Source organism: Carassius carassius, chromosome 45 (assembly GCF_963082965.1).
Source record: "Carassius carassius chromosome 45, fCarCar2.1, whole genome shotgun sequence".
NCBI lineage: Eukaryota > Metazoa > Chordata > Actinopteri > Cypriniformes > Cyprinidae > Carassius > Carassius carassius.
The window spans coordinates 22,971,655-22,986,213 of NC_081799.1; the positions used below are offsets into that span (position 1 = coordinate 22,971,655).

General features: G+C 34.7%; 2 protein-coding genes across 2 annotated transcripts; both read right to left on the bottom strand.

Annotated features, from left to right (window-relative positions):
* Positions 1–667: 667 nt before the first annotated feature.
* Positions 668–3,641, bottom strand: LOC132127109 (U11/U12 small nuclear ribonucleoprotein 35 kDa protein-like). The gene is made up of 2 exons (XM_059538742.1): positions 3,471–3,641; positions 668–1,526 (listed from the first exon to the last, which is right to left on the bottom strand). The coding sequence occupies exon 2, from the start codon at positions 1,524–1,526 to the stop codon at positions 762–764; it is 765 nt and encodes a 254-aa protein (XP_059394725.1). The 5' UTR covers positions 3,471–3,641; the 3' UTR covers positions 668–761.
* Positions 3,642–4,242: 601 nt separating this feature from the next.
* On the bottom strand, positions 4,243–11,805 carry LOC132127318 (N-lysine methyltransferase KMT5A-A-like). The gene is made up of 7 exons (XM_059539124.1): positions 11,528–11,805; positions 10,433–10,589; positions 10,139–10,349; positions 8,623–8,710; positions 8,480–8,539; positions 8,207–8,397; positions 4,243–5,068 (listed from the first exon to the last, which is right to left on the bottom strand). The coding sequence occupies exons 1-7, from the start codon at positions 11,534–11,536 to the stop codon at positions 4,858–4,860; spliced, it is 927 nt and encodes a 308-aa protein (XP_059395107.1). The 5' UTR covers positions 11,537–11,805; the 3' UTR covers positions 4,243–4,857.
* Positions 11,806–14,559: the final 2,754 nt, after the last annotated feature.

Sequence of the window (14,559 nt, forward strand, 5' to 3'; positions counted from 1 at the left end):
GGTGCTTCCACTGGCAGTAATAGAAGCTTTGAGTGAAAGCATGGAAATGTGTGGCTATGTTAAAGTGTGTTGATAAAGGCAGCTTTGTAAGCTAGAAAAACACATGCCTGAGGGCCTTAAATCATTTGTTGAACAGCTAGTACCCCACTCAACTGAGAATGTTATCCAGCAACAAGAACTGGATCAAATGTATCATTATGAAGGATTATGCATAACTCATCTCATTGTGTATTAAACTATTTTATACCATGTACTGTAAGAAACTTCTGCTCTTCATTTTAAACCGCTTGAGACATTGAAACGTTATTTGTAGGATAAAAATGTATTAGAAAATACAGAAAAATTTTACCATTTAAAATCATTTAATTTTAATATATTTTTAAATGTAATTCATTCCTGTGATGTAAAGCTGAATTTTCAGCATCCTTACTCCAGTCTTCAGTGTCACATGATCCTTCAGAAATCATTGTAATATACTGATTTGCTGCTCAAGAAACGTTTCTGATTATCAATGTTGAAAGTGTTTTTTTGTGGAAACCATTTTTTGAGGTTTCTTTGGTGAATAGAAATTTTATGAGAACGACATTAATCTAAAAAATGTCGATACCGTCACTTTTGATCAATTGAATGCATCCTTGCTGAAAAAATGATATTATCCACTTCAAGCTTTATTGTTTAGATAAACTTTTATTTCAAACTAAATTCACATAAGTGAAAAAAAAAAAAATCTAGAATAAGACAAGAAAGTCTTGCATGCAAATTCATTCTCGTTCTTTGTAAGAATCTCTGTGTCTTCTGTCTTCCTTTCTGTTGGAGTCTCTCTCTCGGCTTCGGTCCCGGTGGTGTTTCGAGTCTCTTTTCTCTTTGTAGTAACCTCTATCATTCCCTCGATCCCAGTCGCTTTTCCTCTCCCGCCATCGTCCGTGTTCCCGATCTTGTTCTTGGTCTCTTTGTCTTTCCTCCCTCGCACTTGATGCATCCCATCTATCCGCTGATCTGTTCTGGGGCATCATGGATGTCAGATTGATGGGCTTTCGGAAAGGCCTATCCTTGCCTCCGAACCTCAGCTGACCTGATTCTTTTTTGCCCCCTTGGCCTCCTCCAAGTCGCCTTGGAATCCAGCCTTGGAGCGTCCGCTCTTGTTCAAAGTCCACAAAGAGCTCGTATTGGTCCACCACCAGCTTGTCAGCGTCTCTCCAGGCTCTCTTCACCGAACGCTCCTCCTTGTACTCGATGAAGGCATAACACTTGGAGAAACCCGTCACGATGTCCCGGACCAGACGGACCCTGCGAATGTCTCCAAACTTGGAGAAGACTTCCTGGAGCTTGTCCTCAGACGTCTGTGGATTCAGGCGTGCCACGAACAGCGTCAGGTGAGGGTCACCGGTCACACCCTTGTTAGGCTGGTAGCGGGCCATCATGGCCCTCCAGACGCCTTTGTCGTGGGGCTCCACATCTGTGCCATCGATGCTGCCCGCTTTGAGAGGGTCATAAACCGTCGCCACAGGACTCCACTCACTCATCATCTGAGGGTGGAGAGTTATGGTTACAATTCATAGATTACATAATTCATGCAAAATCTAGTTACTAAAAAAAATACATTTAAAAGTTTCTTAGTTCACAATTTGAAATTATTTATGCAATTAATGCAATTAAAAAAAAATACTTCTATTTAAAGGTTTGTAGATTACAAATAATTTAGTAATTAAAATAAAATTGTAATTTAATTTATTTACAATAATGTATGAAATAACTCATGCAAGATAGTTCCTAAACTATATATATATATATATATGTTAAGGTTTTTCAGGAACTTGTAAATTTTTTGCATGCAAAACCCAGTTTGTCAAAACACAAAAAGACTATTATAAAAATAATATATGTATATGATTTTAATTTTTGCATGTGAAATCCAGTTCCTATAGAAATAGGTAAATGAAAATAAACCAAATAAATAAATATGATGTATATGATTTTCGTTCATGTAGAATCCAGTTCCCAAAGAAATAGTCAACTCCTGTTGACTGGGGGTGTTGGCGCAGTGGATAAGACACATGCCTTTGGTGTGAGAGACTCGGGTTCGAATCCACTGTGACCTCTGACACATATAGCAATTGTAAGTCGCAAAGCGTCAGCTACATGTAAAAAAGACTTATTTAAATAGTGTATTATTTTGCATTTTGTTAGACATTTTTTACATAAAAATCACATTTTACATTTAGAATAATGTATGCATAATTCATGCATTTTATATATAAAAAAAAGTTGAATTTTTTTTTAATTCTTTTATTATTTAATCATCCCCACAACCTTTCTCTGGAATGCAAGTTTTTGCATATAGCTTACAAGTTATATGCACTTTGTCATATTGATGGAAACCTTTTATGGAAAGAAATATCGGCAGCATATCGGTTTGAGCTGACACAAGGATGAGTAAATAATGACAATTTTGATTCATGTATGAATTCTTACTTAAATCATAACTTGAATAATGTCTAAGTATTTGGTTTCAATGTTAACAGCACTGGAGCGGACACAAACAAAGACTGATGATCGTGCTCTACATCAAAATAACACTGAACATGCAAAAATCTGGAACAAAAAATGTGATTATAAATTTGTTTAGCTATATTGAAAAAAAATAGCATTCATGCTCAGAGTATTGAACAAACTTGATTCAAAAACTCAAAACATTCTTGAGCAAATACAGTTCACAAATTTCTTTAGAAAGAAGTATTATTTTTCATATTTATATTAACTATTTTCTATAAATATTTTATTTTTAAAATAAGATATCATATTCTCCCACCATGATTCTTCAGTCTATTTATAAAATAAATTTTTCATAGAATTGATAAGAATAATAAAGTATATTTATAATCCAATGCAAATCGACATAGCCTTTATTACCATATAGAATGTACTATCTGCCTCGTTCTGGGACCAAAACAGCACATCAGCTCACAAAATTTAGTTGTTTCAAAAACTCGACTGATGTTACGGAGTAAAATTATGTTATTAAATTGTTTGGGGCGTGCCGCTTTTTAATTGTACGTTAGTTGCAGTTAGTTTTACTACTGTGATTGTATAGATTTAATAAAAAAATTTAACTGCCTAATATTTTAAGCGCAAATTGTAACAAAATATATTAATATATTAGTCTACTTAGACGATTCACTGGGTTTCAGGATACTGCTTTTATATTCGTTACCAAACCAAGGTTAACGTAGCTGACTTTATCCAGCCATTTAAAATCCAATAGCAATCACGAAGAAATCGCGTGCTGTACCATTTTAATTTAATGACTCGAAGTCATATGCTTTGAATTCATAAAAACTACGCATTCCGGTGTATATATATATATATATATATATATATATATATATATATATATATATATATATATATATATATATATATATATATATATATATAATCTGACATAACATCTTAAAAGCATAAAAACAAACCTTGTGTGCGCTTCCTCTAAAACTGTCCGTGTGGAAACTGGCTGTGCTGCTCGACGGGCCGTGCTCGAGTCTCTGACGTCATCCGGCTTACCGCGCAATCCATTGCGTCACTCTCTGTGTGTTTAAATAAATCAATAAGCCCCCAAAAGCCGTGGTTTACAGTGAATTTACAAAAACGATAGTTCTGGTCCTAGATTCTGATTGGTTGAGCCGCATTCGAAGCTTTTGTAAATTACTCCACAAACCAGAGCGGTTGAGAAACAACCACAACCGTTTCTGAGGAACTACATTGTTTGGCGGAAGAATAAAGTTTTTATTAATATCATTATATTTTATTTGCTTTGTTTTATTTTGTGAAACCTTGCTAAATATATGGAATAACATATAATAGCAGTAAGCCCCGTGAATCCGTGGTTTACAGTGAATTTATAACAGATAAATAAAGTGCAATGATATTAATATAAACCGTATTCTTCCGCCAAACAATGTAGTTCCAACCACACACACACACACATATATATATATATATATATATATATATATATATATATATATATATATATACACACACACACAAACAAGCACATATTGAATATCCGGAGTTAATAATTTTTTTGACATAAAATGGACATTTATTTTGTAACATTCTGCTCTATTTGTAGGCCGCTAATTACAGAAGCAGATTTGTGACATTGAAATCATGCTGAGAACATGATAATCAGGGTTCAATGAAGTCCTGGATACCACAGTATGTACAAAAACAGAGGCAAAGCACTGCATAAAATCATTTATTGAAACAATGCACCTCCCATCTCATACAGATTGATTGACTCTCAGTCAGCTTTTGGTCATCAACTCTGTTTTGTGTAACAGGTACAGATTTGTTCAAGTTAGTCACGACACACTCAGCATTGTACAATGGTAATATTTCAAATTATATCAAAGTTTGGTTTCACATTCCAGTTTTCTGAACTTTTTAAAAATGCAGCTCCTTTTCGGTTTTCTGCGTCAAACAAAAGAAAAACATTTGGGCATTATAAATAATTATTGCTAAACCTCTAACTACCTTACATTAGATTAGATTAAGAAAACGCTTATAAAAATGCAGAAAGTTGGACTATAACTGCATGCTTTGGAAGAACTGATCTACCAATATATAAAATATACAAAAAGAAATGTGCCAAAACTAGCATGTCATAGAGCAGGATAAATATCTTAAAAGTAGGACACGTCGAATATGTACTGCAATCTAACGTGTTTGACATGTAAGTCACTGTGTGACAAACCCATACACTTACTAGCCCAAGACATTCTGTTTACTAAGGCAATGATTACATTAAAAACTGTCAAGTTAAGAAACAAGGTGTTTTTCCCTCCTCTCAATACATTAATGCTTTAGCCACGGGTGAGCTTCTATTGAAGCTTTACTGCGGTCGCCATAGTCATAAAGAAGTTCTTCTCCTTCCTGGATGTCTCTGGAGGCCACGAGGATAAGATGAGGTATTCCAGTAATATCGTGGAGTTTGGTTTGACAATTGCCGTTTTTACTGTGGTTGATGAGCCTTCCCAACCGATCCGACTCCTTCGTAGCGTCCACACTGTCATGGGAGAAATGTGCAAGATTTCAGACAGCGTTTAAAATGCTGCGGTTTCAAAAGGAACAGTTCAGACAAAAATGAAAAAATGCTGAAAAATGTATTCACCCTCACACCATCCTAGATGTAGAAAGATAGCATTAGATCACTCCGCAATAAATCCTCTGCAGTGAATGGGTGCCGTCAAGATAAGAGTCCAAATAATGGTTTGAAAGTGAAAATGTCTTGATGGTTTTGTTTCTTACAAAGATGCTGCTTTACTGTTCACAAGGTGTTAACTGATGGACTGGAGTGGTGTGGATTATTGTGTGTTGTTTTCATCAGCTGTTTGGCCTCTTATGACGGCACCCATTCACTGCAGAGGATCCATTGGTGAGCAAGTGATGCAAATACAAAATTTCTCCAAATCTGTTCCCATGAAGAAACTTTTGGGACAGCTTACTACAGCTTCCTCTGAATAAATAAAATAAAAACTATTTATATATATAAAAGGAAAGTGCACTAAAAATGTAATTTTAATGATAAAAGACTGTAAAATGCTACAGTAAAACATTAACTGGTTAACAGCAGGTTTCCTTACTATATACACACAAAAAAAATCTAATTGGACATTTCATGTAGTTTTACAGTAAAATACAGTTACCGTTTTGGAAGTGAAAAAGAACAAGTTATCTTATAGACAGTGAAAACAATAAGTTGACATTCCCAGAATTTCCTGCAAGGCACTTTACATGTGTTATTTTTTCCTATCAGTTCTGTACATTAGGGTTTCATTACATTGTATGTTGTAAAATTACAGTTTATTGGGCTATTTTAGTTTTATGTGTTACCATGATGGTGTTTTGTATTTGTAGGACACCTTCACCTTCTATTGTATTTATGTCATCTTGTGGAAAAGCTATTTGTGATGGGAAAGTGACAATGAATCAAAGTTAACTTTTTATGTTGGTTGTCAGTATATTATAAAAGGTACAAAACAGTAAGTTAACATCATATCAGTTCAATTTTTTTTTTGTACATTTAGGTTTAACCCCATAACTGTCACCGTCCCACCTGTCACCTAATAATAATCATAAATTATATATCATTTGAAATAGGGATGCACCGAAATGAAAATTCTTGGCCGAAACCGAAAACCGAAAAAGAGAAAACCAAGGCCGAAAACCGAAACCGAAACACCGAAAGAAATTATCCCAATTATTAGTACCATTGCATTTATTGCTATGACCGTGTACTAACTTTACTAAAATTAAAACATTGCAATTGCATAAATTAATATTAAAGTTTCAAAGATAATTACAATTACATAAATTATAAAAAAACATAAAAATGCATAATTACAAATTATGCAAATATTTATTAAGCACATTGCAACAATGCACAGTATAAAATAAAATTCAAACTAAAATTTAATCCCACTCATCTGTATATTAAATAATAATGTACAGGCCTACTGGCCTGCAGAAAGGTTTTAAAATTAACTGTTCTCTCATAAAAAGTGCATTTAGGTGAAGAGCATTTGAAATTTTTCTCTGTAGTACTAGAAAGTGCATTACTTCTCCAGTAGGCAAGACTGTTATCACTTCTGGGGATGGGGACTTCAGACAGATAACCATCTAGCTGTTGAGCAGTTGAGCTTGTCATCTGCCTGACATTTGAGAAATATTTGAGAGAGTGTATTTAAATAGGGCCAGGGCATAAATAAACATTTTTATCAAATTAAAGCAGAAATCTAGCAAAAAATCTAGCAGAAATATGGCTACAATCTGATATTATGCATGTATATGTATATGTGTGTGTATTATATATGCAGAGACGAGTCTTTTTTTTTTTTGCGCTCTGATCTCAGTCTCCTGCGCTTGGCGCTTCTCCGTCTCCACGCGGGTTCTCCGCATCCAGCGCGGCCTGGAGCATTTCTCGTGTGCTCTGCCATATTTCCGCGTCCAAGTAATGGTCTTTATAACGCGGATCAAGCACATTCGCGATGAAGTGCGGAGGATCCGAAAAGATCTCAGTGAGACGTGTGCTAACAGACTCTATAAGACTGTACTTTTCTTTGTTTTCACTTCGTGGTCCGTCTCAATCTCTTTGTTAGGAGACGCTTTAGTGCTGCGAATAAAGGAATAAGAATAGAGAGAATGTTCTCTATTAAGACCCACTGGTGTGAAGTGAATGACGCGGGGAGCTCGTGGTCTGCGCTATGCAGGTGCACGTGCAGGTCGCGGTTTCTGTTTGCGTCATCATAACATTTCGGCCGTGTTGTTTCGGTAATAAAAGTGTTTCGGCCGAAAACCGAAAATGCACTTTTTGGCCATTTTCGGCCGAAAATTTTCGGTGGCCGAATATTCGGTGCATCCCTAATTTGAAAGCTTAGAGTCCCAAGATTCATCCTGTGAAAACCATTTTGAAATCGCACATTGCGTTACCATGGAAATGGTACTTTAAAATCTAATGGCGGTCACCTCCCCCTTAGTGGGCAGGGCCAAGTGTCATAAAACATGATGCATTACGGTCTTCTAGAACCAAAACTTTTTATAATCTTGGCAACAAACATATCATTGGAAAGGTCTGAGTCTCAGGATTTCATAATTGGTGGTTATTTTGAGATAGAAGTAAAATTCACAGAGAAATCTAGAGAAAAATTCATTAAGCAAAATTCACTCCCAGTGGCTGTGTGTGGTATGACGCCCTAAATAAAATTTCACAGGAACCTCAATTTTTTTCAGATCAACTTCAAATTTGTAACATAACTTATTTAGACACAAGGCTTTAATTTTATACCAATTTTAGAGTAAAACCTGGTCTGTAAAATATTTATAATAAATAAAATAAAATTAATATAGCGCATATTATTTATAGTACATTTAAACTTCTATAACTTTTTGATCCTTCAAATTTTTTTTTTAATTCCACTTTTGCCAAAATCTGCTAATTTTCTTCTTTAAAAGAGACCACACTTAGGTTTATATTCCAAAGTGTTCATAAATTACAGCAATTTAAGTTTGGATAACTCACTTTAATGCCGATTTAAAAAATGGGGGGGGGGGTGACAGTTAACAGGTTAATATGTAAAATCTAATATATTGCTACTGTATTAAAAAATGGTTTATTAAAGCTGCTCACAGTGGGTGTGGTACCTACCAATATGTTTTGGTGAGATACTGGAAGTAATACATGTAGCAGCCAGTGTTTGGATCTTGTGCGTATAAAGCCTCCCTTTTTTTGGCATCCGTTATCTGCAGCAGATCTCCATGATACTCCACTACATACTGGCCTTTCTGGAACTTCTGTGTGGCGAAAACTCCCCTGCCCTTTCCTTCAATGTATCTGACCTGTCAAGAGCAACATGAAGGTATGCTTGAGTCCATCCAGCAGAGTTCAACATAAAACTGAATTCATCATGTCCAAAATTACCATCATTCCATTCTCAATCCCGTTTGTGATCAGCATGTCTATGTGCCTCTTCTCTTCACACTGTTGACAGAATACAGGCATATGCATTAATATTATAACTTTGGCTGATGTAACGCCTGTGAAAAACAAAATCTGAGCACTACCTTCAGCTCACTTTTGCTTTTTCTGGAGCTTCTTCTGATAGGGTAATAATCTGTAACCTTTCGGCTTTGAGGGCTCTTGGTATCAGTACTGAAAGACAAAAATTGATTAGTAATACAAGAATGTCAAGAAAGAAAAAGAAAATGTTCATAATACAGTAATTTTATAAACTGTAGACATTAATCATGTATATATTTTGTATTAGATTTTTATACTTTGCATTTTCTTTTGTTGAAATTAAAGGCAGGGTAGGTAAAAAATGTATAAAAAACTTTTTTTACAAATTTGTTTAAACTTTGCTTTATTTATATATCAATACATAATTAAAATGTAAGTACTCTGAAAAAGAAAGTATAAAAATCGAGTGTCTGTAGAACTCTCACGACTGTTTTAAAGACAGCTCATTATTTCCATTCACTCCACCCCCTCCCTTCTGGGCTCCTTCCAAAGCCTCTACTACGGCTCGCTTAGTAATGTTATGTTAGCTATATTACGCAGCTACGTGTGCTAATGACACATGCTTCATGAAAAAATAAACAAAAAAATATGTATGATCAAAATACAAAAAGAAAGATTTACCTGTCCAGCAGAAATAAAGCCATCAAGGAGTCACTTTTCAGCCCCTTGAGTTCCCTCAGTTCTCGCCATCGCTGGAAAGCCACGCCGATATTAACTCGCGTTTTATATCTTTGTTTATCCAAAGACTTTTTGTTCATTGCCTTTTCTTGTACTGTTACTGTCTTCCTTTTTTTGCCTGGTTTGCCTTCACTAACTGCATAGGCCGGTACTGTGAATTTTGCTTGCTGTTTCTCTGCCATTGTTTTGGTATTCCTAGGATCCGTGCCTCTTGAATTCCTCAAATCAAACGTGTGCGCGCAAGTGGGCAGTTCATGTGTGGCAAAAGGGTGGTTGCCATGGTTGCGAGAGAGTGACAGTCGCCTAAGCCAATCCTATGTTTCTTCCCGAATGGGAATAATGAGCTGTGTTTAATACAGATTAAACGGTCTAGAGTCACTCGATTTTTATACTCTTTTTATCAGAGTACTTACATTTTAATTATGCATTGATATATATAGAAAGTTTAAACAAATTTAGAAGAAAGTTGTTTATAATTTTTTTACCTACCCTGCCTTTAAGAATTTTGTTGTGTGTTTTTTAGTTTTTGTAATTTTTTTTTTAAGCATGGAGTATATAGTTTATTTTTTTAAGTTTTGTTGTTTTAGTACTTAAACTAAACAAAAATAAGATAAAGAAATAAAAAAGCTAAAATAAAAGTTAACATTACATTTTATTTCAGTTAATTTGTTTTACTTAATGATAATGATTGATAAATATAGTTTTGTAAAATCAAATTGATAAAGCAATATTTTAATAATTAAAATTCCATAAATGAAATCATCAATTCAAAAAGTTAGACTAGAAAGTTGCTCATCTAGTAGCTGAACAAAATGGAAAAAAATACCTTCAATTTTCAGGCAAAAATGTTTTGATTGAGATTCAAATACATCAGTGACTTACATTCTCTTTGTGGATTTCTTCACTTTAACTTTGCGACAGGCTGGTTTCCTCTGACTGGGGGAAGTGATGTCACTGCTGGCGTGGATGTATGATGCAGTGCAGTGCAGCTGATGCGTCTGCTCCTCGGCTCTGTGCACGGAGTGCTGCAGTTGTTCATTCACAGCCATTTTTGGGAGGATGAACTCACCATTTACAGTACTGTCTCTCCTGGCTGCAATACACACAAATTAAAGACTTGAGTGAACTTGACCAATGTCAAGAGACAGAGCATGCACTTATTTCCTTGTTCCTTACAATTTCCATTCTTCTGTGGCTCATTTTGCGTGCAGAATAATCGTGAAGTTTTGCCGTCCTGGATGAGTTTGACGGAGATGGCATCATGATGCTGTGATTTGGAGCTGCTGTGGTGTAATAGACGGTGAAATGGACGGTGTCCGTTGCATATGACGTCCTGCAAAACAGTGAGATTTAGAAAGGCGGCGCCAACTGGCTTGAGTTTTCATTACAGACATTTTGTAATCAAAATTAACACACGGTTTTAAAAAGATTAAAAAAAGAAAAGAAATAATATGTTATTAAAAAAAAAGCCAAAATGTTTTATAAAAAAATTCATTTGATATAATCAGAATCTGTAAGGATCTATAATTAGAATCAATTGTAATTTCCACATATATAATAGATAGTGTTAATGTAATATCAATTATATAAGTTTATACTTTTTGTAAAAACGTAATTATTTCAAGCATTTTTGTTCTCATTTTAGTTAACTTTTTAGTAATTATGCTGTGCATTTGTTTTTTAAGATTTGTTTTGTTTTTTTTAAATGTGTCTATGTAGTAATCTTTATATATATATATATATATATATATTATTTCTATTATGAATGTACTGTATTATGTGTCCTGTTGCATTTGTATGTGTGCACTGAAAAAAAATTATTTTACCAAGGAAAATTCCTTATGTGGCGAATAAAGATCTTTATGATTCTGAGTACTGATTATAAAAAAATATAGAATATAACAGATTATAAATAATTGTGAAAAGCAGTAGTAAAAAAGTAATAATAAAACTAAATATTCATCAGGAGGCGACTAACAAAACGGTTATTTTCTAAATAACTAATATTTCCGACATAAAATGTTATTATAGTGATGCATATTTAACATGTTATTGATAGTTGCTGATCACGCCCACACTGGGCCTGTACACAGCTGTTTATAATGCTATTGTTCTTTTATCTGCTTTAAACGTCACAATCAAGTGTACTAACACACACATATCACACAATGCCACATGCATTCATACAACTGATCAAACTCGTGTGTTTCTGATGCACAGTTGAGGATAAATATAAAATAATCCTCATGCGCGAGGAAGACCTAACGTTACCCCGTTCATTTCAGTGCACTTTCTTTCTCTCCGATGATTATTGTTTTGAGACGATGGTCCAGTCCAGTGTTTTCTCCTCTACACTTCTGTCCTTCTAAACGGCGTGTAACGAGGACATTCAAAAACAGCTCGAGAAAAAAAGAAAAAAAAACTAGAAACTTCTGAGCTGTTTTAATTAATGCTCCTCCATCCGAGCTAGTTTCTACAGTTTCACGCCGCCATGTTTGCATTTTTGTCTCATTCACGGGAGGAAACCATGTGAGCATTTAAATAACCAATGATGTTTGGAAGTTGTGTTCACATTGACCGGAAGATGGGGCTGTTAGGCGGCTCGCTCTTCCTGTTTTATTCTGTTTTTCTTTTACTGTCTATGGTTTTATTATTAGTTAAAAAATACAAATAAAATAGCTATCGAAAAGCTGATTCAGTATTATGTTTTAATTTTAATTATATGCATCAATTATTTTTTGCTTATTTAGTTTTAACAGCTTGTTGATTCTATAGAGGCGGTAAGAAGAAGCCTTGAAAAAAATATGTATTAATTAATAACTAAAAAACTTCTTAAATAAACTTACAAAAGACTACTAATTTTTAGTGTACAAAGACGTTTTGAAGAGTTGACCTTGGGTACTGAGTGTTTTATTTTTACTCAAAATAAATTTGAAACTCTTTTAAAAAAATATAATAATACAAATGTAATGATACAAATTTAAGGCGTTTTCTTGTATTTCTGTAAGAGTTTAAAGGCCAGTCTTACAAAACACAATATAATAAAATAATAATAATATAATAAATAATAATAAATAATTTTTGTGTGATTCTATAAGGGCCAGCAACCTTGCAAAATGATGAAATTATCAGTATAATATATACCACTTAAAATAAATAATAAAATAATATAAACATAACACTTGTTTTTTTTTTTTCATTTTAAAAATACTAAAGGTTCTTAAATATCTTACAAGGCCGAATTGAAAATTCTAATATAAAATCTCAAAAGCTTTAATGGTTTATGGACAATTTTTGTTTTACATGCAAACATTAATAATAATAATAATAAACTTTATTACAGACTCACAGGTCCAAATAAAAAACAACAACCACTGACAGTACACACAATACAATAAAAAACTTCAGAGGAGACAACTATACCAATGCTTCCATAACTTGGACTTATACCGTGAAGTGCTAAACTTGATGCTGATCAATGCCATAATTATGTAATTCTCTGAGTTATTCAGCCGACATATAAATTTGTACATAACATTTCTCAGTGTGGCATGCAGTGTATTAACACCTGCAGCCACAAACATCTCACTGGCACTACACCAGCGTGGTCTTCTCAGCAGAATTCTTAGTGCATCATTGTAAGCTACCTGGAGTTTATGCAAGCTAGCTTTGCTGAAACTAGACCACAAGTGTGCATTGTGGAGAGGAGTGCAGTATGCTCTGAACAAAGCAACTTTCACTCTATCTGTGCACCCACCAAACTTGCAAGCCAAACTATTCGCCTGAGCATATAAAGAATGGCAACATCAAGGTCATCCTTCAACTGGTCTGTAATGAGATGCCCAAGATACTTGTATTTGCTCAAAACTCTCAAGGTATTACCTGCCAATTTAAAAGGAGGAAACATTAGACATTTATCCTCCTTTGTTCTGCAAATCATCACCGCACTCTTGTCTGTATTAAATTTCATGTCATGAACAGTTCCATAGTCAGAGCAAACATTAAGAAGCTGTTGAAGACCAACACTGCTAGGACTGAAGACCACAAGGTCCTCTGCATACATAATATGATTCACTAAAGTGTTACCTATCATACACCCAGTGTTACACGAATTCAGGCAGACAGAGAGCTCATCAACATACATATTAAAAAGAATAGGGGAGAGGATTCCACCTTGTCTGACCCCGTTCCTGACCCCAAAAGAGGCAGAAACACAGTGGCCCCATTTTATAAACATAGACTGGTTGGCATACCAGTAGGACAGAATTCTCACAATACATTTAGATACACCTCTCTTACTCATTTTATCAAATAACTTGTAGTGATTGACGCGGTCAAAAGCTTTTGAGGCATCAATAAAACTGAGGAGTTCTTATCTCTATACATATTAACAATTTCCTTTAAGGAATATATGGCCATATCTGTGCCATGTTTAGATTTAAAACCAATTTGGTTGTCAGTAGAGGGGATAATGTCCACAATTCTGCTCAACAAGATGCTTTCAAAAACTTTAGACAATACACTGGCAAGGGCTATTGGTCTGTAGTTATCAGAGCAACCAACCTTACCAGACTTATCCTTGATCACCGGCACAAGCAAGACAGATATCATTGTATCCGGCAGGAAACCATGAATTAAAAAGGAATTAAAACAGATACCAAGAAGTGGGGCTAACCTCATGCTGGCATATTTAATGTGCTCAGCAGTGATGTGATCCAACCCGCTTGCTTTATTATCTGCTAACTTATTTATTAGAGAAAAAATTGCCTTAAAATCAACACACTTAACATTATCAGACATATAAATATCACTTTTAACACAATTAAACAAGGTCCTGTAGTGCTGTCTCCACATCTCAGCAATATTCTCAACACCTGAGATACCATCTACAGTGCATGGGGGTGGTATACTACATTTGTTAATACCCTTTACCTCTTTCCAAAATTCAGTAGTGTTGTTATCCATTACCTTCTCGGCCATAGATTCTGCCCTCATAGCTTGCTCATTTTTACAGATAAATCTGATAGGCATATTTATACGCTGCATTAGCATTTTTCTTTTGTTCAAACAGCGGCCCTTGCCTTGGTCTGCCAGCCAACACCCATGATTTAAACGCTAACTTAGCTTCCTCATGATATCCGGCCACATACTTATTCCAGCCAAGCCTCATTTTACCCCTTTTGTTTTTCCGTTTAAAATAGGGTCTACTGCTTTCATAAAGGACTCTCACAACATGATCATATAAAGAGAGGAGATTTCCTCCCTGTGCTTCCAGTCATTACAGGTAGGATCACTACACCTGA

What these genes read in the sequence shown, in the direction of transcription:
- LOC132127109 (XM_059538742.1), bottom strand. Translation starts at nt 1,526, where the DNA reads ATGATGAGTGAGTGGAGTCCTGTGGCGACGGTTTATGACCCTCTCAAA.
- LOC132127318 (XM_059539124.1), bottom strand. An exon ending in AAAGCAAAAGTGAGCTGAAG is followed by an intron (nt 8,540 to 8,622) that starts GTAGTGCTCAGA and finishes TTCTGTCAACAG; the next exon opens with TGTGAAGAGAAGAGGCACAT. An exon ending in TATCTCACCAAAACATATTG is followed by an intron (nt 5,069 to 8,206) that starts GTAGGTACCACA and finishes CTCCCATGACAG; the next exon opens with TGTGGACGCTACGAAGGAGT.